Source organism: Macaca thibetana, chromosome 9 (assembly GCF_024542745.1).
Source record: "Macaca thibetana thibetana isolate TM-01 chromosome 9, ASM2454274v1, whole genome shotgun sequence".
Classification (NCBI taxonomy): Eukaryota; Metazoa; Chordata; class Mammalia; order Primates; family Cercopithecidae; genus Macaca; species Macaca thibetana.
The window spans coordinates 15,565,153-15,589,466 of NC_065586.1; the positions used below are offsets into that span (position 1 = coordinate 15,565,153).

Genomic DNA, 24,314 nt, shown 5'->3' on the forward strand with positions numbered 1-24,314 from the left:
CAGTTAAAAAGACCCTGGGAGGAGCAATCCCTGCACCTTTGTCACTTCTTGATGAGGAAGGCAAGACCCAGAGAGGTGGAGTTACTAAAAACACATGTGGGAGAACTGGTTCTAGAACTCAGGCCCTTTCCCTTTCCACTCATTTTCGTTTCTACTTGACAGCACTCCTCAATTCAAGTCCAAGAGCTCTTCCAGCTGGATTACTTCAATTCGATCTACATGCGTGAGATATTTTTACCCCCAAATTTAATATTCTAATTTCTAATGTGTTTATCATGAAACTACGAATATCTTAGTCAATAAGAACGTAATGTTTTGCTTTTCACACAAAACTTGAGTAGCAGTTTGAGAAGTAAAAATAAACTTTGACTATAGTATTTGAACCTAGTTCAACTAAACTTCAAATTAACAATTTCAAGGAGCTCAAAGTTTAATTAAAATGCTTTATTCAAGGAGCTCAAAGTTTAATTAAAATGCTTTATTCCCTTTGGATAAAGCCTCCTTCCATGCGCAGGTTCTGAGTTACTCGCTTATACTAAACACACACACACACACACACACACACACACACACACACACAGAGCACTCATCGAAAAGATAATGGGTTATTTTATTTCATTGAGTGTAATTGTCTGAAATGGCTTCATGATACAATCATATATTAGGGGCCTGGATGAGGCAGTGATAGTCTTGGCCTTCTGCCCATGTTTTCCTCCAGTTTTTCTTGCCTGTAGGATTTCTGCTCCTCAACAAAATCTGTACCTCCCCTCCTCCACCTTCCAATGCCTGGGCTATGCGTTTAACAGATGGTGTTGTTATACAATCACGTTTAAAGGGATTAGAGCAGATCACTGGATTTCAGAATTCCTGACTATCACAGCTGTTTCTCCTCTAAAATGCTTTCACTCAATGTATGCAAGCTACTCCTCTGGCCAATCCTACTTTCCCAATGAACCCCAACAGAGAGACCTGAACACATCTACATTTTGAATCAGAAAATGAATTTTGATGCTAGAAATGAAAATACTTATGACTCTATGTATGTATGTGTGCCAGTGACAATATTTGTTGTAAAAAGCCTAAAAACATATTGGGTGGTTGACGTAGATGTTAGGAAAATTATTCCACACATTATTTCTGCAATCAGATCTGTATATTCCATAACAAAATCCCCCAATCTGTCCATGAGACCATCCTTTTCTTGGGTACACTGCATTCAAATCTGAGTCATCTTTTACATCCACCTCTTCCTTACCTCCTGCCACCTCCTCTCCCTTCCATCACTGCTAGTTATTATCAAGCCTTGACTATTTTTCATTTACACTGTTGTGTTAGTTCCTTCCTTTCAATTTCCACTGTCATCACCATACTTCAGGCCGAATTTAGATGAATTTCAATATATTTAAATGGCTAAGGGGCAGCAAGGGAGCAGCGTGTTCCTTTGGTAACCAGTAAGGCACAACAGTGAAAAATGAGAGGTTGGCCACGGTGGCTCACACCTGTAATCCCAGCACTTTGGAAGGTTGAGGCGAGTGGATTACCTGAGGTCAGCAGTTCGAGACCAGCCTGGCCAACATGGTGAAACCCCATCTCTATGAAAAATACAAAAGTTAGCTGGGCATGGTGGTGCACGCCTGTAATCCTAGCTACTTGGGAGGCTAAGGCAGGAGAATCCCTTGAACCTGGGAGGCAGAGGTTGCAGTGATCCAAGATCATGACGCTGTATTCCAGCCTGGGCAATAGAGTGAGACTCTATCTCTAAATCAGATTTTAAACAGAGGCTGTCCCTTTCCACCATCGTAGAATGCAGTTTCTCAAAATCTTATGGGACTCCACGTGACTGTAAGGTAAAGTAGCTCATATTTTGTTCATGATCAGCGAATTGGTTTCCTTTCCTATTCTGAGCCATTTGACAGCATTTTGTAAAAATCCTCTGCCACCCTAGAAAGTGCATGCACACGCAACCCAGTGAAGTAGGTATTATTAGCCCCATCACACCAGATAAAGAAAGAAAAGCTGAAAGCAAATCATTGCTCAAGTGTTACGCTAATCAGTGTTCAATGTTCAATGGGAATCTGAACTCATTCCCATTGAAAATCAGGGAGTCTGATTTTCCTTCCCCTGTTCTCACAGACTCTTTAACTTTTTTTTTTTTTTTTTTTGAGACAGGGTCTCATTCCTGTTGCCCAGGCTGGAGTGCAGTAGTGCAATTTTAGCTCACTATAGCCTAGACTTCCCAGGCTCAGATGATTCTCCCACCTCAGCCTCCCAAGTAGCTGGGACTGCAGGCATACTCCACCATGCCTGGTCAATTTTTTGTATTTTTAGTAGAGAAAGAGTTTCGCCACATTACCTAGGCTGGTCTCAAACTCCTGGGTTCAAGCTATCCACCTGTCCCGGCCTCCCAAAGTGTTGGGATTACCAGCGTGAGCCACCATGCCCATCGGCTAACTTTAATGTAGTTTTTTTAAAATTAGTTTGATGTTTTCCAAAAAGAAGTGCGGTGTCATCCAATCTTACCCTATAAACTCTGTGTCCATACATATATTGTACATATAAAAAATGCACACATACATAGATGTTTGAGTATATGTATCTGTGCATGAGAGAGATTCCAAAATAATATATTACAATACACACTGTATTTGCCCTCTGTGCAGCAGCTGGCATGCTTTGGGCTCTTAATTATTATTAGTAATAATTAGTATAATTGCAAAAACATTACCAACATAACAGACTCTATGCCTGCACTTTGCTAGCATTCCTCCGAAGACAAGAAAACTTAATTAGTCCTGGTTATATACAGAACATCTGTAACGTGCAGAACAGATCATGTGACAACAAATAAATACAAACCAAACCACCTTTTACACGTCTGTGTTTTTGGTTATTTGAGGTGCTGTGTTACTTTATTCTGAGTCAGTTTGGAAGATGAAACAGCTGTAATGCACAAAGAGTACACATAAAACATCACAATCAGCCCTCCTCTGCCTGTGAAAGGCAGCCAGGTTGTGTTAAGAATACGTCAAGAGTGTTTGCTGCTGTCTCTGAATGGGGCAATGTGTATGCCCTGCCATTATTAAAGGTAGATTTCTTAATAGGCTGCACAGAAAAGGTTTTACAGCAGACAGTGAAAACTGGGGGAAGCCAACACTGCCCGTGCTTTTAGATAGAGCTGCTAAACATTTTGGCTCCTGAAATGAGGAGAAAGTGTTCATCTCAAGAGTGTGAAAACCAATCCCATCACAACCCCATCAGAAAGCGTTGCTGTCAGTAAGCGTGGCTTCTCAGGGGTGTTCCATTCCCTAATCATGCCAAGTAGTTTGACTTGTTTCCATTCAGCATTTTAAATGTTTGCCTTTGCATTTGCTTTCTCATAAATTCTGCAGGTAACCAGGTAAAGTGACAAAGTTTGGAATTTTGTTTCTGATCTATTTAGGATGGAGAATTTGAAACAGGGCAGCTGAAAGCCTATATGTCTCTGAGTGAATTTTAAAAGGATCCTGGGCATGGTGGCTCACGTTTGTCATCCCAGCTCCTTGGGAGGCTGAGGCAGGAGGATCGCTTGAGGCCAGGAGTTTGAGACCAGCCTGGGCAACATAGCAAGATGCTGTCTCTACAAAAAATTAAAAAATTAGCCAGGTGGCCGGGCGCGGTGGTTCACGCCTGTAATCCCAGCACTTTGGGAGGCTGAGGCGGGCGGATCATGAGGTCAGGAGATCGAGACCATCCTGGCTAACACGGTGAAACACCGTCTCTACTAAAAAATACAAAAAATTAGCCGGGTGTGGTGACGGGCACCTGTAGTCCCAGCTACTCGGGAGGCTGAGGCAGGAGAATGACCTGAACCTGGGAGGCGGAGGTTGCAGTGAGCCGAGATTGCGCCACTGCACTCCAGCCTGGGTGACAGAGCCAGACTCTGTCTCAAAAAAAAAAAAAAAAAAAAAAAAAATTGGCCAAGTATGGTGGCATGCACCTGTGGTCCCAGTCACTTAAGAGGCTGAGGAAGGAGGATCACAGGAGCCCAGGAGTTTGAGGCTGCAGTGAGCTATGACTTGTGCCATTGCACTACAACCTGGGTGACAGCGCAAGGATCCTATTTCTAAAAAAAAAAAAAGTTGCTCCTGCCCCTTCCTGAGTGGGGTGTGCCCAAGCATCACTATGGCAGGAGCCACGCAGAGGCAATATTGGAGAAAAGAGCGGCTGGTGGGTTTGACACCCTTGTAAAGAATAAATAAAATGCTAGGGCTTAGCAAACTGGTTCTTGGCAAAAGAGAGAAGCACATCTGACTGCTGTAGACCTGGAAGCAGAGCCACCAAGATTCTAGGGTGGTGTTACCCAAAGTGGGGTGTGGGGTAAAGGTACAGATCCCTCAGCCCCATCTCAGTCATCACAGTATCTGAAGGGGTGCTGTGCATTCAGCCATTATTAACAAGCCCCACAGATAACATGCATGCACACTGAGTCTCAGAGCTCCATTGGAAAAGCTCAGCACCCTACAACTCATTGCATGGTGTGGTGTGAAGGGCAGCAGTAAGGGCCACACCTTAAGTGAGGAATCTCGCCCCACACGCTCGATCTCTGCATCAGGATCTGCAATTGATAAACACACCCAGGTGAGCTGTTTGCACACTTGGCAGGGAAACACTGCTCTAGAGGACTCATTCCGAAAGTGTTGCACACCAGAATCGCCAGGGTCACTTAAAACCTATCACTATAGTCTGTGCTCCAGCCCGGAGAGGCTAATTTAATTGGTTTGGAGGGTGGCCTGAGCATTCCGATTTTTTTTAAAGCTTTCCAGGTGATTTTAATGTGCAGCCAAGGTTGCAAACCCCTGTTTACAAAGGATGATGAGATAGATTTCAGATGGAGGAAGTCAATTTGTTGAAGAGATTGTGAAACTCAGAAGGCACAGTAATCTATGTTGTAGCAACCCCCCGTCAACTCCAGTGGGGATGGCAGCATGTTCAAGAGGCTGAAAAACAGAGCCAGCAAGTGAGACATGAGGTTTCACTGAGGATCCATGTACAGGGGAGAGAGTCCAGGAGTAGAAGGCTGGGCAAGAGAACTGCAACCGCTTGCAGAAGGCATGCAGTTTGTAAAGCATCTTCACTTACTACCCTCCCGCTGACGACCTCCACCTGGCAACCTTCATTTACTCCAAAAACAAAGGCCCTCAATCCCCTCTACGGCCCGCATTCAGTGGGACAGACCAGGGTCTCAGGTCTTCCTCATAGACAAGGAATGGATCTCTGGGCTGGCCACTCCCAGATTCCCTAGCTCGGATTTCTCAACCACATTCGAGTGTGTGTGCCACCCAGGGTCATTTTGGGGTATGCTGATGTTATTGCTCTCAGGTGCATTTACTTCACAATTGGAACGGCAAAGTGCTTTTGATTTGAAAAAAGCAGGACCCCAGAGTGAAAGAAAATTGTTTCTTTTTAAGTTCTAAAAAGCACTGGCTTGGAAATTCACAAAACCAATCATGGAGGCCTAGAACATAGAGTTTATCAAATAAACAAGAGGGTTTAGAAAGCATGCCACCCAATTACCTTTAGGGGAAAGAGGGCTTTTGTTACTGCCCAGGCAAAACATAACAAAGACTGCAGCTCAATCAGGCTGGAGCAGTGAGATGCCTGGGTGGAAACTGGCAACAGCTAACAAAAATCTAGGTAGATAAGCCTGAGGGCAATCACAGGAACCTGCATACCCAACCCGTGCATGTCTGAGTCCTAAGAGTGGCTCAGAAGCATTTGCTAAAAGGGGACTGAAGAGGCTAACAGAAGATGAAGAGGGCCCAGGACACAGGGAACTTTTGAGCAGAGGTCACTACACAGACAATGGAACTAGCCACAGAAGCTTGAGCAATGCCCCAAAGACCACAAGGGACTGAGCTACCCTTTAGTCTGAAGCCAATAATAGTAGATGATGGGTGTGAGCCAGATCGCTTTTCCCAATCACTGGACAACAGGTAAACCCCTTTCTATTTCATTCCTTGAGAGGGTGGCTACACAGGGCGGAGAAAAAGAGTCTTTTTTTTTTTTCTGAGATGGAGTCTCGCTATGTTGCCCAGGCTGGAGTGCAGTGGCGCGATCTCAGCTCACTGCAACCTCCGCCTCCTGGGTTCAAGCAGTTCTCCTGCCTCAGCTCCCTGAGTAGCTGGGACTACAGGTGCATGCCACCATGCCTGGCTAACGGGTCTTGAATCTGAGTAAATATTTACCTAAATAAGACTAAGTCTAAACCTAGAAGTGATTGCAAGATTAACATTCTCTACCGTGGTGGAAATGGAGGTTTTGAAAGCTAAGTGGAATTCATTTCTAGAAAAATGAAGAAAGTTACATGTCTGATTCCTGAATTATGCCTGTAGCTTTCAATCAACTGTACTAGTTAAGGGAATCTAGTCGCCTGCCTATAAGGCAGTTTCTTCTCTATAGGTTCTGGGATCTTGCTATCAAGTTAAAAAGACTTCTTTGACTGGCATTCTTTTTGCTAAAGGACGAGGATCAGGGAAAAATGTTGTAGAATCATGAATCACATGAATCATATTCCTATCTGAGACATAGAAAATTAGGGCTAGAACATACGTCTACTAAGATGCATAGATGAACTCTGAAAGCCTCAAGACTCTCTTGACGGATGAATTCAACTAAGCAGTATGGACAGGCCTGCCTTAGTAAAGAACATTTACTTCAGAGACGAGAGGCACTGCACTGACATGTCTGATTATTATAATTTGCATCAGATTGAGCAGATAAAGTTGTTGACTAGCAAATGGCCTCAAGTGAATATTTCTGATTGTTAAGGGAAGAAAAAGACATAATTAGGTAATTGGCTGGGCGCAGTGGCTCACGCCTGTAATCCCAGCATTTTGGGAGGCCGAGGTGGGCAGATCATGAGGTCAAGAGATTGAGACCATCTTGGCCAACATGGTAAAATGCCATCTCTATTAAAACTACAAAAATGAGCTGAGTGTGGCGGTGCACGCCTGTAGTCCCAACTACTCAGGAGGCTGAGGCAGGAGGATCACTTGAACCCAGGAGGTGGAGGTTGCAGTGAGCTGAGATCATGCCACTTCACTCCAGCCTAAGGAAAGAGTGAGACTCCGTCTCAGAAAAAAAAAAAAAAAAAAAAAAAAAAAAAAAAAAAGCTAATCGATTACTAACATTGCACAGACTTTAGCTTTCTTTTCCTTTCCTGCTGCTCTTAATTTTTTTCTCCCTGAAGGGAATATTCCTGGGGAAAAAAGTTGACTCATGCTACTCTCCTTCCTGGCTCTCATTTGGGACATGTTTAGCCTTTGAAGGAAGTCGAAGGGCTGGCTGTGTGATGGATACATCCTCTATTTCCTTTGCCTCATTGAAGGCACAGCCTTTCTGTCAATTTCCCTGGTACTAAGGGTGGGAAGGAAATCTATGACTACTATAATAAATAGCAATAACTTTCTAATTGTTTACCTAAAATGCAACCCAGGAGTTGAATTTCATTAATCACCCTGACATTTTTGGGGGTAGGAATTACATAAGCGACCTAGATTTTTGAATTATTTTAAATTTGGATATATTATATATACAAACCTCCCCCCAGTAATAACAACTAACTACCATTGATTAGCATAACGTAACCTAAGAAAATAAATGTAACTAGATATTCTTGAAATTGCCACAGGTAGAAAGCATTAGTATACAGTATAATACCAAATCCACTTTGAGCCCACTTCGACGTCTCCATTAGTGTCATAAAAGGTTTATGGCAAATGTATAAGACTATGTTGTGGTATCCTTTTTGTCTAACCCCAGAGGAGAGAAGAAAGCCAAAGTCCTGAAATTAATGATGTATATTTAGGCAGTCAGCTTACTGGATGCTGCCCCAAACCAAAAAATAACTCTACATATGGAAAATTCCCAATTAGGGGAGGGGCTGGTGGAAAAGACAAGGTTTTTGTAAGTAGTTGAAGCTGTCATTTAACTATTAATGGCTTCTAAATACTTACTGAAATCATCTTAAACATAAAAGTGAAAATCAAACCATAAAACCAAGAAGTCTGATGTTCTCTGCTAAAGAATCTGGACAGTGAAATAATCTTTTAAGACAAATCAATATCTTCATATAGCATGCACAAAACATAAATTATCTGTGCCTTATGGCTTTCTATGTGCCTTCAATATGGGGGAATTAGGTAAATCAAGAATACTTTATGATTCCTATCATGAATCAGTTCTTTTTTTCTCCACTTTAAAATGTTCAGTCTATCTTTGGAAAACCACAAAATATGGCTGGAAGAGAAACATATATTATATTTTTGAGACACAGTCTCACTCTGTCGCCCAGGCTGGAGTGCAGTGGCGCAATCTTGGCTCACTGCAACCTCTGCCTCCCGGGTTCAAGTAATTCTTATACCTCAGCCTCTTGAGCAACTGGGACTACAGGCATGCACCACCATGCCCAGCTAATTTTTGTATTATTAGTAGAGACGGGGTTTTACCATGTTGACCAGGCTGGTCTCAAACTCCTGACCTCAACTGATCCACCCACCTCGGACTCCTAAATACTGGGATTACAGGTGTGAGCCACCATGATGGGCCAAGCTGGAAGATATTTATGCTTTAAAAACATGAGCTTCATAACAGAAATGTTGAGGCTCTTACTATAATAGGAACTATGAGCTCAAAAGGGTTAAAATACTTGGTTCCAGAAAGGATGCAAGCTGTCTGTGTCAGTGCAAGCCGTGGTACTGAGGAGTTTCAAATGAAAACTTGGGTTGTGAAGTTGACAGGTTTTATGTACAATGCAGATTTTTAAGCCATTTTGCCTTTCTATCATTGTCTCTTGACAGGAGAAGGAAGTGTATGTTTGTCTTTCTTCAAATTCTCATGAAAGTCGCTCTGGAATCATACTTTTAAAAAGCCTATAGCACACTTAAGCTTCAGCCTCATCTGTAGAAGAAAACTGCCTTTGCATGATGCATTTTCCAGAAAATGGACTCTTTTCAGGACGTAGACTCTCACGTGGCAAAAGAAAGAAAACCTTACCTGGGTAATCATTCTTGTCTATGTCTGAATCTCCTCTTAAAGTAAAGCCAAATCCAGAAGGGACAGCGTGTGAGGCCCACACTCCTTGCAGAACTTGGGAAGGCTTGGTGTTTAAGCCATCTTTGTTCCCATTATAAATGAGCACTTTGCCTCGTTGATCCTTGCCTGCAAAAGGCACGCCGATGGCAATGTCTAAAAACAGACACAAAAACATATTTTATGTGTATACGTATTTAATTCTTCATTTATTCATTTTAGAGACAGGACCTCACTCTGTCACCCAAGCTGGAGTGCAGTGATGGGATCATGGCTCACTGCAGCCCCAAACTCCTAGACTCAAGTGATCCTCCTGCCTCAACTTCCCTAGGAGCTGGGACCACAGGTATGTACCACCATGTCTGGCTAATATATATATACTAGTTTTTTTTGTTTTTTTGTTTTGTTTTGTTTTTTTTTTTTTTGAGCAATGGGTCCTTGCTTTGTTGCCCAGGATGGTCTGGAATTCCTGGTCTCAAGTGATCCCCCCACCTCAGCCTCCCAAAGTGTTAGGATTAAAGGCATGAGCCACTGTGCCTGGCCATGGAGACATTTCTTTTCTTAAGTACAGAAGAATGGTTCAGAAATAGAGTTTAGTACACTCAAAGAGCAGTATCAAACTCTAAAGGGCTTATAATGTTTCCCATGAAAATTCTGTAGTACTGCTGCAATGACAAATTATTTGTTGCCTTTTATCCATCCAGCAAATATTTATTAAGAGCCTCCAGGGCCTGGCACGGTGGCTCACGCCTGTAATCCCAGCACTTTGGGAGGCCGAGGCAGGCAGATCACGAGGTCAGGAGATTGAGACCATCCTGGCTAACACAGTAAAACCCCATCTCTACTAAAAATACAAAAAATTAGCCGGGCGCCTGTAGTCCCAGCTCCTCGGGAGGCTGAGGCAGGAGAAGGGTGTGTACCCGGAAGGCAGAGTTTGCAGTGAGCCGAGATCACGCCACTGCACTCCAGCCTGGGTGACAGAGAGAGACTCCATCTCAAAAAAAAAAAAAAAAAAAAAAAAAAAAAAAAAAAAAAAAAAAAAGAGCCTACAACGTGCTGAATGTAGTGAATACAACAGCAAATTAGACATTCAAAGCTCCTGCTTTTAGAAAACGTATATTCTAGTACAGGTAATAGACAATTTGCATAGAGAAAAATAATCAAATTATCAAAAGCAATAAATGCTATGTAGAGAATCTTTTTTTTTTTTTTTTTAATGGAGTCTTCCTCTGTTGCCCAGGCTGGAGGGCAGTGGCATGATCTTGGCTCACTGCAGACTCCGCCTCCCAGGTTCAAGTGATTTTCCTGCCTCAGCCTCCCAAGTAGCTGGGACTACAGGCACACTCCACCATGCCCAGCTAATTTTTATATTTTTAGTACAGACAGGGTTTCACCGTGTTGTCCAGGCTGGTCTCGAACTCCCGACCTCAAGTGATCCGTCCACCTCGGCCTCCCAAAGTGCTGGGATTATGAGTGTAAGCCATAACGCCCGAACAAGAGTCTTAAAACCAGTGATTTGATGGAGAGTGGTCAGATTTTTGTTTTTAGATTAGGTGATCAGAATATGTGTCTCTGTGACTGGCACTGAAACTGAAATCTAGAAACAGGAAGCAACCAACAGTGTGAAAGTCAGAGGGAAAAGCATCCAAGCAACTGCTGCACAAACGCCCAAAGCCAGAAGGAGTGTCGTCCATTGGAGAAACAGCCAGAGGCGTTCCACATAGAAACTCAGTGAGCGACAGAACCTGATCAGATCACAGATCCTGGGGCTGGGTGGACCAGGTGAGATAGGTTTGCTGGATAATTAGGAGATCCTTGTTTCCAAAAGAAAGGAAAACAACTCATTTTGAAAGATTATTTCATTTAATGATTACTTCATCCCATGAATGAACAGGCAAGACCCTTTCTGTAGTTGAGGACAGTGGGAAACCTGGAGAGTGTCACCTGACTCACATCGATATGCCATTTACCTTCCACACGTTTTGTCAGGATCGTTCCTGAACAATAAACGTGAGTACCCAGTTGTATTTGAAGAAGAGTTCTAATAACACCATTCGCATCTTAGTCCCCACGGTGGGTTGCAGCATGTGTTCTCATTTGTCGCTCTGTTCCTCTTTCTTTCTGGGTACATGTGGATAAGACTGAATACATCGAGACTCAGTCTTCATGATGTTAATGAGACTGATAAATCCACTTTTTCTGAACAAGTAAAGAGAGACTATCTAGACAGGGCACAGTAGCTCACACCTGTAACAGCACTTTGGGAGGCCGAGGCGGGTGGATCACGAGGTCAGGAGTTCAAGACCAGCCTAGCCAAGATGGTGAAACCCCGTCTCTACTAAAAAATAAAAAATTAGCCAGGCGTGGTGGTGGGCACCTGTAATCCCAGCTATTCGGGAGGCTGAGGCAGAGAATTACTTGAACCCGGGAGGTGAGGCTGCAGTGAGCCGAGATCACGCCACCGTACTCTAGCCTGGGTGACAGAGAAAGACTCTGTCTCAAAAAAAAAAAAAAAAAAAAAAACTAAAAATTCAGATTTTTGTAGAAAACAAAGATATTGTCCTGTGTCCGGTGAAAAGGAACACTTTCTTAACTTTCTCTAAGTCAGTGCCTTGACTCCCATCCCCTTGTTTACTCTCAGTGAATTTGACATTATTTTACCTGCTTTATATACTCAAGGACACCAAAGCTCAGAGAAGCTAGGACCTCCATTTATGTCATTTAGAATACTTCTTTCATCTTTTAAAAATGCTATTAAAGGTTTGAGAGAAAAGACAAATAGAAGAAACTATGATTTTTAAAAGACAACTCCATAGATAATTTAGCACTGTTTATTTTACTTGAGCGATCAGGAATAGAGCAGCTTTAGAAGGCAGCAAGTCACTTAAAGGTAAGCTTGTCTTTACAAAAATTTCCCTGCAACCATAAGCTTTTTACATGTACTTTGTTTTATGGTACTCTAAAAATTACTAACCATATGTTGCTGAGAACTTTTTTCAAAGAATGTGTGAGTACAGTAACATTTGCCAAATATACTAGTGAATACTAATCTGATGTGAATACTTCCAAGGCTACTTTGTTAGAGCAAGTTCCTCTTACTTCCTTGACTTCAATCAAGAAATTCACTATACTTGGTTCTTAACTTAAAAGTCCTGAAAATGTATGCAAAATTTTGTGTGAAGGTGTGTTTTTTTGAGGAGAGGGTACTTGGAGGGGTTTCATAAATTCTAGACTAAAGAACGACAAACCTAACCTAGGAGTTTAACACTACTTTGTTGCAAATGTTGAAACTAAGGTGAAGCTTACATGCCAATTAAAATTCAGCATAACCTATACATAACCCATATAGGCTAATCAGAAGCCAGGATACTTGCTAATATATCAACATGTATTTATTTGTCTTGACATATAGAAGGTTTCCTAGTTAAGTCACCAAATCCAAACATCAATTTTAAAAATAATTCCTGCCACTGCTGAGAGCTATTACAGGATCGTCAACATCAAACGTGAGAAAATCGCTTGGACTTCAGAGCAGGGACTATTGCTGTATTAACTTTGGCTTTAAAGTTTTAATTCTTAAAATTTAGTAAGAAATATTTCTGCGAGTAAACAGCACTTATAAGTAGAGAAGTCTAAGGTCGAACATTTGAGATATTATTTTGAAGTTTGCAGACACCTAAAGGTACTATTTTTATTGTAACCTGGAGTGCCTGTAGCCTTCCAACGTCTCTTAAAATTCATTTAGAGGTTTTCAAACTGTAGTAATACCCTCAAACCATTACCCGGAGCTCTGAAGACTGATCTCTGAGGTAGTATGGTTTTGATATTGCTTAATGAGGTTTTTCTGAAGTTTCTGATAACTGAATGTGTCTTCTACAAGGAGATCAATTATACTACATTTAGGATTGAAGCAAATTATGTTACAGATTTTCCCTCTGTGTCGCATTGTAATCTTGTGAGATTTTAAATAAAAATTTTCAGAAAAGTGAGAAGGGAAATTTCCATGTAATATTTATATTAGTCAAAATGTATAAACTTAAAGCTGCCTTGAGATTTGTGGTAGTTTATTAAAAATCAGTCATAATAATAACTGTACCCACACACACCATACTGAATACTTTAAAACAGGCATGGCTTCCTTTATGCAGTGGTGACGACACATAAACGACTTCCACGCTGTGGTTTACATTACCATTGTATCCATCTTGGTTCAGGTCTCCTAAGTGCGCCATAGCACTTCCGAATCTCCCAAATGTCTCGGTGCCAGTAAGGATCTGGGGGTCTCTGAAGAGGAGGGAGCTCACTTGCAAATACAGGTAGATTTGCCCTACTTCTCTGGGGTTGCTCTCAAATTCACGTTCCATAAAGAGAGGTGCCCCAACCAGGACATCATCCAGTCTGTAAGGAACAAAGAAAGCAGCTCAGCGCACTGGTAGAGAGGAGAGTCATTTTGGGTGTATTTGTAATCAACTAGACTAGTACATTTCCACTGGTACTTTTCCTTCTCTGAGGGTTATTTTACAGTCATCAGATTGCTTTCACTGCTTTGTTACGTCTATGGAATCGAATGCTGTAAGAAAATAAGAGTGGTTAAATTATCACACTGAACATTTTAGCTATGTTTAAAATGTCTGCTTTAAAAAAACCACAGATATTTCACCATTTTCAGCTTTTTAGTGCATTTCCAGAACCTGTACTTGCACAAAGAAAACATATCGAGAAAGGACAAAATAGCTTTTTGTAAAAATAGATTAGAGTTTGTCTGCAATTAATATAACTGTACATTAAATTATTCAGTTTTTATGCAGCAATGTTTAAAATCAATTTTGTCCTTCCCTTTCCTTTTGTTAGCTCAATTTAAATAAAACAGATTAGAGAGGTATATCAAGCTGGTTAGAAAGGTAGCAAACAACTTCTCAGCCCAAATAAAAATTTACATTCTTTGCATACATAGATTATAGCAAAAAACTAATATGTAATTTTTAAGGCTAAAAAAATTTCAAGAGATATTCAAGCAAATTATTTAGAGAGAAAGATATAACCACCTGGAGAAAAAATAAAACAGTGGTTACAGGTGTTTCCTTCACAGAGCCAGATGGGCAGGAAGAGGACTGAACGGGAAACTTCACTATAAGCCTTCTAAGTGATTTGATTTTTTAAAAATGTATAATGTATGATTTCTATTTTAAAATTTTAAAAGTCACACCAACCAAAATTTATATATATATATATATATATATATAAAATTTGATCTAAATTAATGACCTCTACTAAAGTTTGTCTACAGATGCAATGTCTTGGCAGATGCAGTAATCTCAAGAGTGACCGGAGGCAGGAACATATATTTGCATTTGACTTTTATGCCTATGTAGATTAGGTAATATGCTGAAGTTTGCCAAGCAAACCGGTTAAAATATTATTAATATAATTTAGTTATAATAATTCATGTATATGAGATATATAACAATGTATATTAATACATTAATGTATGAAATATATAAAATTAATGATATAAATTGAGTATATTATATAAATATAAAGGTCAAGAAACAATACTATATTAATATGCAATATATTAATACCTAAAAATTAAGATATATCAATAACATTAATAACATAAAATCAATAATTTGTATAAATAACATATATTAATAACAGATTCCATGTCAAATGGCTCATATACACCTTTAATATAGTTTATATCAAAAGTCAGGGATGAGGTGGGAACAGTTACTGAGAACAAGAAACTTTCTTTAAGATCTGAGCAGTCTACAGGACACTCCAACATCACTCTGACCTACCCTCTCTCCAATTTCTGGCCTTCCTTGTGGTATTTATCTATTGTCTTCAGTCTGAATCAAAAGACATCCTGTGTTCTTCCTAGGTTTAAGGTACTTTGATAAGTGGCTTTAATGCAATGATGACTATTAGGTCAACCAATTCATTCCCTAATAACTTACAAATGAGGTTAAATGACTACCCCTATGACTATAAACAAGGCAGACTGGGAAAAATAATATGAGACAATGAAATTCATTCTGGGTATCCTGGACCAGGGAGAGGCTGGGTGCTTGGAGGAAACTAAGGAAGGTTCCATGGAGGAGACGGCTTTGAACCTGGGTGGGATCCTGAGGTGGGCTCTCCAGGTGGAGGTGTTGTGAGCCAAACCAAGTGTCCCTGCATAGAGTGAGGGTACAGTGAGTGTCTAGACATGCTTGGTGCCAGGGGCATTCCAACAAATTTAATTGTAAAAGTAAAATGTACAAAGAATTCTTAAAAATTAACCCCCTGAAGAAAAAATATGTAACAATAACATATATCATTATCACATATTATATACTATATATTGTTACAATCAGTATTATATGTACATGATATACAATAAGAAAATAAGCCAATTAAAAATCGGGCAAGGCCAGGCACAGTGGCTCATGCCTGTGATCCCAGCACTTTGGGAGGCCAAGGTGGGCAGATCATGAGGTCAGGAGTTTGAGACCAGCCTGGCCAATATGATGAAACTCCCGTCTCTACTAAAAATACAAAAAGTAGCTAGGCATGGTTGTGCGTGCCTGTAGTCCCAGTTACTCAGGAGGTTGAGGCAGGAGAATTGCTTGAACCCGGGAGGCGGAGTTTGCAGTGAGCCGAGATCGCACCACTGGACTCCAACCTGGGCGACAGAGTGAGACTCCGTCTTAAAAAAAAAATTGGGCAAAAGATGTGAATGGACAGCTCATCAAAAAAGATAGATGGCAAGCAAGCTTATGAGTAGATACTCAATATAATATGTCATTAGGAATTGTGAATTAAAACCACAATGAGATACAACTACACATCTCTTAGAATGGCTAAAATCCAAAATGCTGATGGCACCAAACATTGGCAAGGATGTAGAACAAACTGTAATTAATTGCTAATGGGAATACAAAATGATACAGTCACTTTGGAAGACAGTCTAGCAGTTTCTTACAAAGCGAAACAAAGGCTTACCACACAATCACAAAATTATACTCCTTGGCAGTTACTCAAATGCATTTAAAACATATACATACAAAAATATGCACAAAAATGTGCATAGAATAATTGCCCAAACTTGGAGGCAACCAAGACAGTCTTCAATAGGTGACTGGATAAGCAAATCGTGGTACATCACACAATGTAATAATATTCAGCAATGAAAAGAAATAAGCTATCAAGCCATTAAAAGACATGGAGGAACCTTAAATGTACATTGTTAAGTTAAGCCAATCTGAAGAGGCTACCTGCTGTATGATTCCAATTGCATGACACTCTGGAAAAGACACAACTATGAAGGCAGCAAAAAAAATCACACACCTGGGTTCATGTTACAGGCAACCCAACAGTGTGCGTAAGTTACTATGCTTTTAATGTGTCCCCCGAATTTCATGTATTGGATACTTAATCTTCAGATGCATGTATTAATGGCATTTGGAGATGAAACTTTTAGAAGGTAATTAGGATTAGATAAGGCCATCAAGGCGGATCCCTAAGATGGACTTGTGAATTTATAAGAAGAGGAATGGGATACAGAGCTGGAATGCTCTTGCCCCCCCCTCGACATGTGATGCCTGGCACCTCCTCAGGACTTTGCAGAGGGTCGCCACCAGCAAGAAGGCCCTCACCAGAGACGGCCCCTTGACCTTGGACTTCCAGCCTCTAGAAGTATAAGAAATACATTTCTTTTCTTTATAAATTGTCCAGTCTCCGGTATTCAGTTATAGCAACAAAAAACAGGCTAAGCCATGTATTGCTTTAACATAGAAACTTTTCTGTTTCTTTTTTTCCCCCAGTAGTACACGTTGCATGCTAATGCTCATGACTAATATTCAGAATTTAGTTATTTATTAAAATAATACAGGTTAGTGGACTAGATAGTAGATATCAAATCAACCTAATTGATAGGTAAGAACTAATGTCACTTCAGTTACGTTACAGAAATTAATTTACAACCTCTTTATGGTTTAATTTTTTAGATTTTTCTACCTAATTCAATCATAATGATATGTCCTGTATGAATGAACATACTTGCACTAAATCTAGCATAAAAATATAGTTCCCTAAGCTGTTTCCTTTCAACTGGATTTTTCTGTAAATTATTCTCAAGTTAACCACTAAGAATCTGTTTAAATTTGGCTCCTTTTGGTCCTGCAGAGGTTAGAAACAATGGTAGTATAGAAAGTATCCAATGGATTAAATTGTAATTCAGTGAATTTCTGAAGTAGTATAACTACTATAAGGCTCAAAAGCCATAAGAAATGAAAACATATTTGCTGGTTTAGGCACGAGATGAAAAATACCATTTCCATTTGTTGTTAACAAGTTTTTTCAGAAATTCCTAACAAAGCTTACGTTGACAGAGTTTGTAGTAATGGAAGTCTTAAGATAGCGAAACTGAAGATAATTTTCACAGTTTGTTTACATTTTCAAAACTGTCACATGCTTGATAGTATTAACCATCAACCAGCATGCACACAACTGTTAAGTCTAAATGTTTGCTGTCCATTCAATCATACTCGGAGGTTTTTTCTTAATAGAAAAATATCAGGGAAAATTTCCACTAGTTAATTTATTTGGTCACTTACTGACGCTGTCTTTTTTTTTTTTTTTTTTCCTGATGTTGAGATTCTGGAGCTCTTTTAGGGACCTTGTTTTTGTTGCCTAGTTTTCAAAGAATATATGTTTTCCAACAATGTTCACTAGAGAGCCTTGTGCACAAATGTACTTATCTCCAGCTTGGGGAAAGGAGGGTCTGGTTCAAGCCCATAAATGTGTGTGTGCAGGGAAGTCCTCACTTCTGAACCATGAGCAATGACCTAGCCAAGTGATTTTTTAAACCCTATGAAATATATTATATATATATCATCATTGTTGTAATTCCAGACTTCACTTGAGTTGTCTATCTTTCACCTTTCTTTGGCCAGTCTCAATTACTTCCAGAGCATACTTATATATAACAGGACCTTGAATTTATATAATATCTCAGTAATTAAAAACAGCAAATGATATACTGAGAATCTGTGGGCACTTTACCTTTATGAATGGCATTAGTAAATTAATGCAAATATCCTTCAATGCAGTCTAAAGAATTCAGAAAATACTATGTAATAAAAAAATAGTATGCATACCAATTTTTAAGAACATCGAGAAGGAAATTATTACTTTAAAACAGTTATGTGTTTGTTACTACCATATTATTGTGATCAACAGGAAGCCAATGAGGTACTTTTCTCACACTTTTTTTTTCCTTAACATGGCAAAAAAAAAAAAAGTACTATAAACATTGTCACAAAACTTCACTATAGACTAGAATACGCATGTTTCCAGGAAGGACGGTGCCCTGCAGGGCATAAGGCGAAACTTGGGCAAAGTCCTGAGGATTCAAACCAGGAGTGGCCTGTGGAAAAGAACATACAGAGTGAATCCGTATAGCGGGGGAAGAGCCCCTGCTGCTTGTGTGACCGTCAGTGGGGAGAAATGTGTCTGTGCATATATGAAAGGCCACAGTGAGATTTTTTTTTTCCCCCTGATTTTGAGATTTTGGAGCTTTTTTAGAAACCTTGTTTTTGTAAGCATTACAAAAACTGGATGGCATGCTATGTCTGGCCTTCAAGTTCTTTAGCTATTTTCTTTCCAAACAACTAAAAGGCTGTGATTACAATTACAGTCCACCTAAGTTGGAAATCTTGAATGGCAGTCCTAATAGCTTCTTTTTAAAAAATTTTTAAATTTTTTTTTTTTTTTTGAGATGGAGTCTCACTCTGTCACCCAGGCTGGAGTGCAGTGGTGCCATCTCAGCTCACTGAAAGCTCCGCCTCCCGGGTTCACGCCAATCTCTTGCCTTAGCCTCCCGAGTAGCTGCGACTATAGGTGCCCGCTACCACGCCCAGCTAATTTTTTATATTTTTAGTAGAGACAGGGTTTCACTGTGTTAGCCAGGATGGTCTTGATTTCCTGACCTCATGATCTGCCTGCCTCGGCCTCCCAAATTAGCTATTTTTACAACTTAAATAACTGAAGATGAAGGCAATTTATTTTTAAATTAACTGCTTTCAGGATAAGATTGGCATTCAACTGTAACTTCGAAATACATGCAGAGTGCAAGCACTGCCATCTCCCTCCACTGCTGTTGCTTAGACAGAGTCATTTCACTGCCCTCCAAGCCACTGTCCTGCCTCCCCTGGTGCATGGTAGTAGGGTTCCAGAAGGCTCTGTGACCATCTAGAGCTGGTAGACAGAGCACAGCTGATAACATGAAGCCTGAGCAGGTACTGCTCACCTGGAATCCCCATGGCTCACAGGACGTTGTAGTCTTCTTGGAAATGGACTTGTTCTAGTCCATGGCAGAGTTTGTGTGCACTGTGTGCAGTGGTTTGGAGTAAATGCAGTGACCTGCACACCTTCACGATCCAGCTCCCTGGGGTTCTCGCTCCACAGCTCTCCACTGGTTCTTGAATATGCCTGGAGCTCCCGCCTCAGGGAATACGCACCTTTTGTTCTTCCACAGGGAACACTCCTTCCTCCCTCCCCCTTAGATCACCATGCTGGTCCTTATCTCCCTTAGGTGTTTCCTTAGCTGTAATCTTAACCCTAAGACCATCATGATCTACCCAGTTGGGGATTGCATCCCTTCAAATACTCCCTATCTCCCCTCTTTCTATTTTAACAAGTTTAATTAATAGACTTTATTTTTTAGGGCAGTTTTAGATTGTTTAGATTCAAAGCAAATTTGAGCAGAAAGTACAGAATTCTCCCATTACCCTCTCCCTAACCTGCAACCTCCCACACCATCACGTCAGAGGGGCACATTCGTTCCAGTCAGTAAGCCTACCTTCACACGTCATTATCAACCAAAGGCCATGGTTTACATTGAATTCACTGTTGGTATCAAACCTTCCATGGGTTTTAACAAACATATAAGGACACACATCCACTATTACTGTATCATACAGAGTCGTTTCACTGCCCTAAAAATCCTGTTCTTGACCTGTTCATAACTCCCTCCATCAGAACCCCTGGGAAACACGGCTTTGTTCCTGTTGCCGTAGTGTTGCCTCTTCCAGAATGTCATGGAATTGGAATCATATAGAATGTAGATCTTTCAGACTGGCATCTTTCACTTAGCAATATTCAGTTAAAGTTCCTTTGTGTGTGTGTGTGTCTTTTTTTTTTTTTAGACAGAGTCTCGCTCTGTTGCCCAGGCTGGAGTGCAATAGAGCAAACGTCAGCCTCCCAGGTTCAAAGGATTCTCCTGCCTCAGCCTCTCAAGTAGCTGGGATTACAGGCACCCACCACCATGCCTGGCTAATTTTTTGTATTCTTAGTAGAGACAGGGTTTCACCACATTGGCCAGGCTGGCCTCGACCTCCTGACCTCAGGTAATCAACCTGCCTCAGCCTCCCAAAGTGCTGTGATTATAGGCGTGAGCCACCGCACCTGGCCCCTCTGTGTGTTTTCATTGCCTGATAGCTCATTTCTTTTTAGCACTGAATAAAAATTATCAGGATGTACCAGAGTTTATTTATGTATTCAGCTACTTGGTTGCTTTTGGCCCTTTTGTTTTTGTTGTCTCCATAGTACTTATAACCATCTCACATAGTCATTACTCATTTTTTTTGTCTGTAGCATGAACCTTCCTAACTCTACTATAATCTTCATGAAGTTATGGATTTTTCTGCACCTAGAACAGTGCCTGTTAGTGCATAGTAGATGCTCGAGAAGTTTATGTTCAATGAAAGAATAATAGAAAGACATTTCCCAACAGGTACAAAAGGTATGAAATTTATCTCCAGTCAAATGCCATGACACAATTAATACAAAGTCCATTGATAGCTATATGAAGGTCACAGAAAATATCTAGCAAAGGTATAGCTAAAGTGCTTAGCACATTGCCCAGAACAAAGTAAGTATTCTTCAGATATTTGCTTTCTGTGAAAATGTGAGCTCCCTGAGAGACTCTATCTGTCTTATTCACCTGTGTATTCTGGGCACCAGGAACAAAGCCTGGAACATGGTGGATGATCCAATAATATTTTTGGGTGGATAATCAATACATCTCAGTCTAATGGTTTTTAAATTTAATGATTCATTAATTTACCTGTCAGGTCCTTTTAGTGAATCAAAGGGGTGTTTAATCATTATTTATTTTTGAAGTAATGACTTGAACACAACCAAAATTCACCGTGCTGTTTGGTCCATGTTCAACTGTAATTTACTACTGTAATCTGAAAAATAACAATTTCATCTTCTCCATGACTGTTACTAGTATAGTACATTTTTAAAGCAATTAAAAAATCCATTTATGTGTAAATGTTTTGTGAACGTACCACATGCTAGGTGAAAATTCTAGGAGTAAAGAGAAATAGATGAATGTCCTCAATGGCTATGAATTTTGAATGACTGAAGACTTTATAAGATTAAAAATAAAACGAAATAAAATAATCCTCTTCTAGAAGCAGCAGATGTGGAAAATCTCCATAAGGACAAAATCAGATGACAGAGAATTATTTAATAGATGCATCTTCTTGTCCTGAACCAAAAACGTTGAGAACAAGGGAGCCTCTATCTTGTTGAGGCAGTAAGGAAGGATGTATTTTGTGAAGGGAAAATATAACATCTTTATGAATGACTGTAACATATTGTATATGACAGAGGTCTGTAAACTTACCCATCACTGTTAACATCTGATACGACAATGGTATATCCAAAATAAGATGCCATCTGCAAAGGAAAATCAGGAGATGACATTCTGTGTCCAAACAGTCAGTTTTGTAGTCATATCTCCACTATTCCCGAAAGATTCATCTCATTGTGGTACATTTTTGCATTTAAATTTGTAGACTCCTGGAAGTTGCCAGGGTCCTCTCGCCTCATTTAGTCTAACCCCTGACCCAATGAATAATTTCCCCCATAATAACCCTGACATCTGCTTGGACACCCTCTGGGGATGTTCAACAATCAGCCCATTTAATTGGTGGACACAGCTATCAGAATGTTCACTGCTAAATCTGGCTCTTCCATAACTTGCAGCGCTTAATCCCACCAAGTTCTGCAATCTCAAATCTCACAGAAGGAATCTAATTCCACTTCCATATGATGTTGTATGAAAATATTTTCAGGCCAGGTGCGGCGACTCATGCCTGTAATCCCAGCACTCTGGGAGACCCAGGCAGGAGGGTCACTTGAGTCCAGGGGTTCAAGACCAACCCTGGCACTATGGTGAGACCACATCTCTATAAAAAATAAAACAGAATTAGCAGGGCATGGTGGCATGTGTAGTTCCAGCTAACTGGGAGGCTGAGGTGGGAGGATCTCCTGAGCTTGGGGAGTTCAAGGCTGCAGTGATCTGAGATCACACAACTGCACTCCAGTCTGGGTGACAGAGAGAGACCCTGTCTCAAAATAAAATATTTTCACTTGGCTCACCATCCAACCTCTCTGTGTTAGAGATATGATATGTGGTACCAAAACACAGATGACACTTGTGAATGCACTGACTACAAGAGAAGAGTTAGGTAGGATTTACGCTTCCTGCTTCAGAAGCATAAAATGCTTTCATGTTGGGGGAACCCGCATCTCAGTGTCAGTTTGTATTGTGCTCAGAGTCAACAAAAGCTCCTAAATCCTTTCCATGAGTGTACCTAGTATACTGTACTCTCTCCACATTTTTTTAAATTTTTTTTTTTTTTTTTTGAGACAGAGTCTCGCTCTGTTGCCCAGGCTGGAGTGCAGTGGCGCAATATTGGCTCACTACAACCCCTCCTGGCTTCAGGAAATTCTGTTGCCTTAGCCTCCCAAGTAGCTGGGATTACAGGTACCCACCACCATGCCCAGCTAATTTTTGTATTTTCAGTAGAGATGGGGTTTCACTATGTTGTCCGGGCTGGTCTCAAACTCCTGACCTCAGGTGATCCATCCACTCGGCCTCCAAAGTGCTGGGATTACAGGCATGAGCCACTGCGCCCAGCCTCCCCCCATTTTATCTCTGCAGTTTTTCTTTTTAAACCTGTTTTTGGATTTATAATCTTTTCAGGATTTATACTGTCATCAGATTTGACCCATAGTTTCAGCTTGCCAATTTTGCTTCCATAGTGCGCCATGCATTGTTTGAGGTGACGTAACTTCCTATCATGCCCTCATTTAATGAACACGCAATCCCTTAGAAGGCACGTGCCCCAGGAGACAGAGACTTTGGTCTGGTTTGTTTACTGTTCTATCTGAACTTCCCGAGCAGTGTCTGGACCAAAGTAGGTGCCAAGTGCCAAATGCTCTTTGCAGAGAAAATGAATATACGAGTTAACAAGTGGTGTGTAACAACTCAATTCTTGCACCTCTTTTCTCTGTTCCAAACATAGATCATGAAATTCTTACTCTTTATGTGGCAGTGTGTGGCCTTCACTCAGAGGAATTTCATCATTTATGAAATTTCATCATTTATCACCTTCTGAGGTTCAGGATTACCGAACTGGGTAGTATTGAGGAGAAGAAGTTATAGAAAGACTAAATTTAGCAATGTTTAAAAAGTTTCTAATGATAAAAAGTAAACAAATCTGGGCAAAGGAGAAGCATTGCTAGATTCTCATTCACTTATTAATTACCACCACTTAGGAAAAGTTGTTTGAAATAGTTGTTCAATATCTATTCAACTTCCTGCTTATCTCAGTCTTACTTCTCCAAACTTTCCAAAAGAGCATCAGGAGATGTAAAATGCTTTGTTGAAAATGTCAGAGTAATAGACTAAAGCCCCAAATTATACCAAAAAGATGTCAAAATCATATTGTATTTATTTTTAAATCTGCTGATTTCTCTTCTTTCATTTTTTTTTTTTCAACAGAGACAGCGGTCTCACTGTGTTGCCCAGGCTGGTCGTGAACTCCTGGCCTCAGCGATCCTCCTGCCTTGGCCTTCCAAACTGCTGGGATTACAGGTGTGAGCCACATTTCTTTAAATACTGAGTTGGTACTTCCATCTAAGGGAAGCCAGTTGTGAACTGAATTTGTCTCTCCAGACAATCGATTTTTCTCTCCTCTTCAAATTAAATTAACGTGGTTAATTTTAAATGTATTACTTCCACAGTTTGTTCATATTTAGTTTAAAATTAAGTGTGTAGTTCTGTTCGTAAATTGTCACGTATTAGTTACAAACACAAGGAGTTCATTTTAGGTTTGTCCTGCATTCAAACATGGAGGCCTGAATCTATATCTTACAGACATAGAGATGCAATCATTTAT

The 24,314-nt window shown here is 40.4% G+C and overlaps 1 protein-coding gene across 1 annotated transcript in view; it reads right to left on the bottom strand.

Moving 5' to 3' along the window:
* Positions 1-24,314, bottom strand: part of ITGA8 (integrin subunit alpha 8) — a 196,569-nt gene that overhangs the window by 114,324 nt on the left and 57,931 nt on the right. Inside the window, 3 exon segments of the mRNA XM_050803292.1 lie at positions 9,034-9,225; positions 13,262-13,467; positions 21,752-21,804. Of these exon segments, the coding sequence (XP_050659249.1) occupies positions 9,034-9,225; positions 13,262-13,467; positions 21,752-21,804 (451 nt within the window).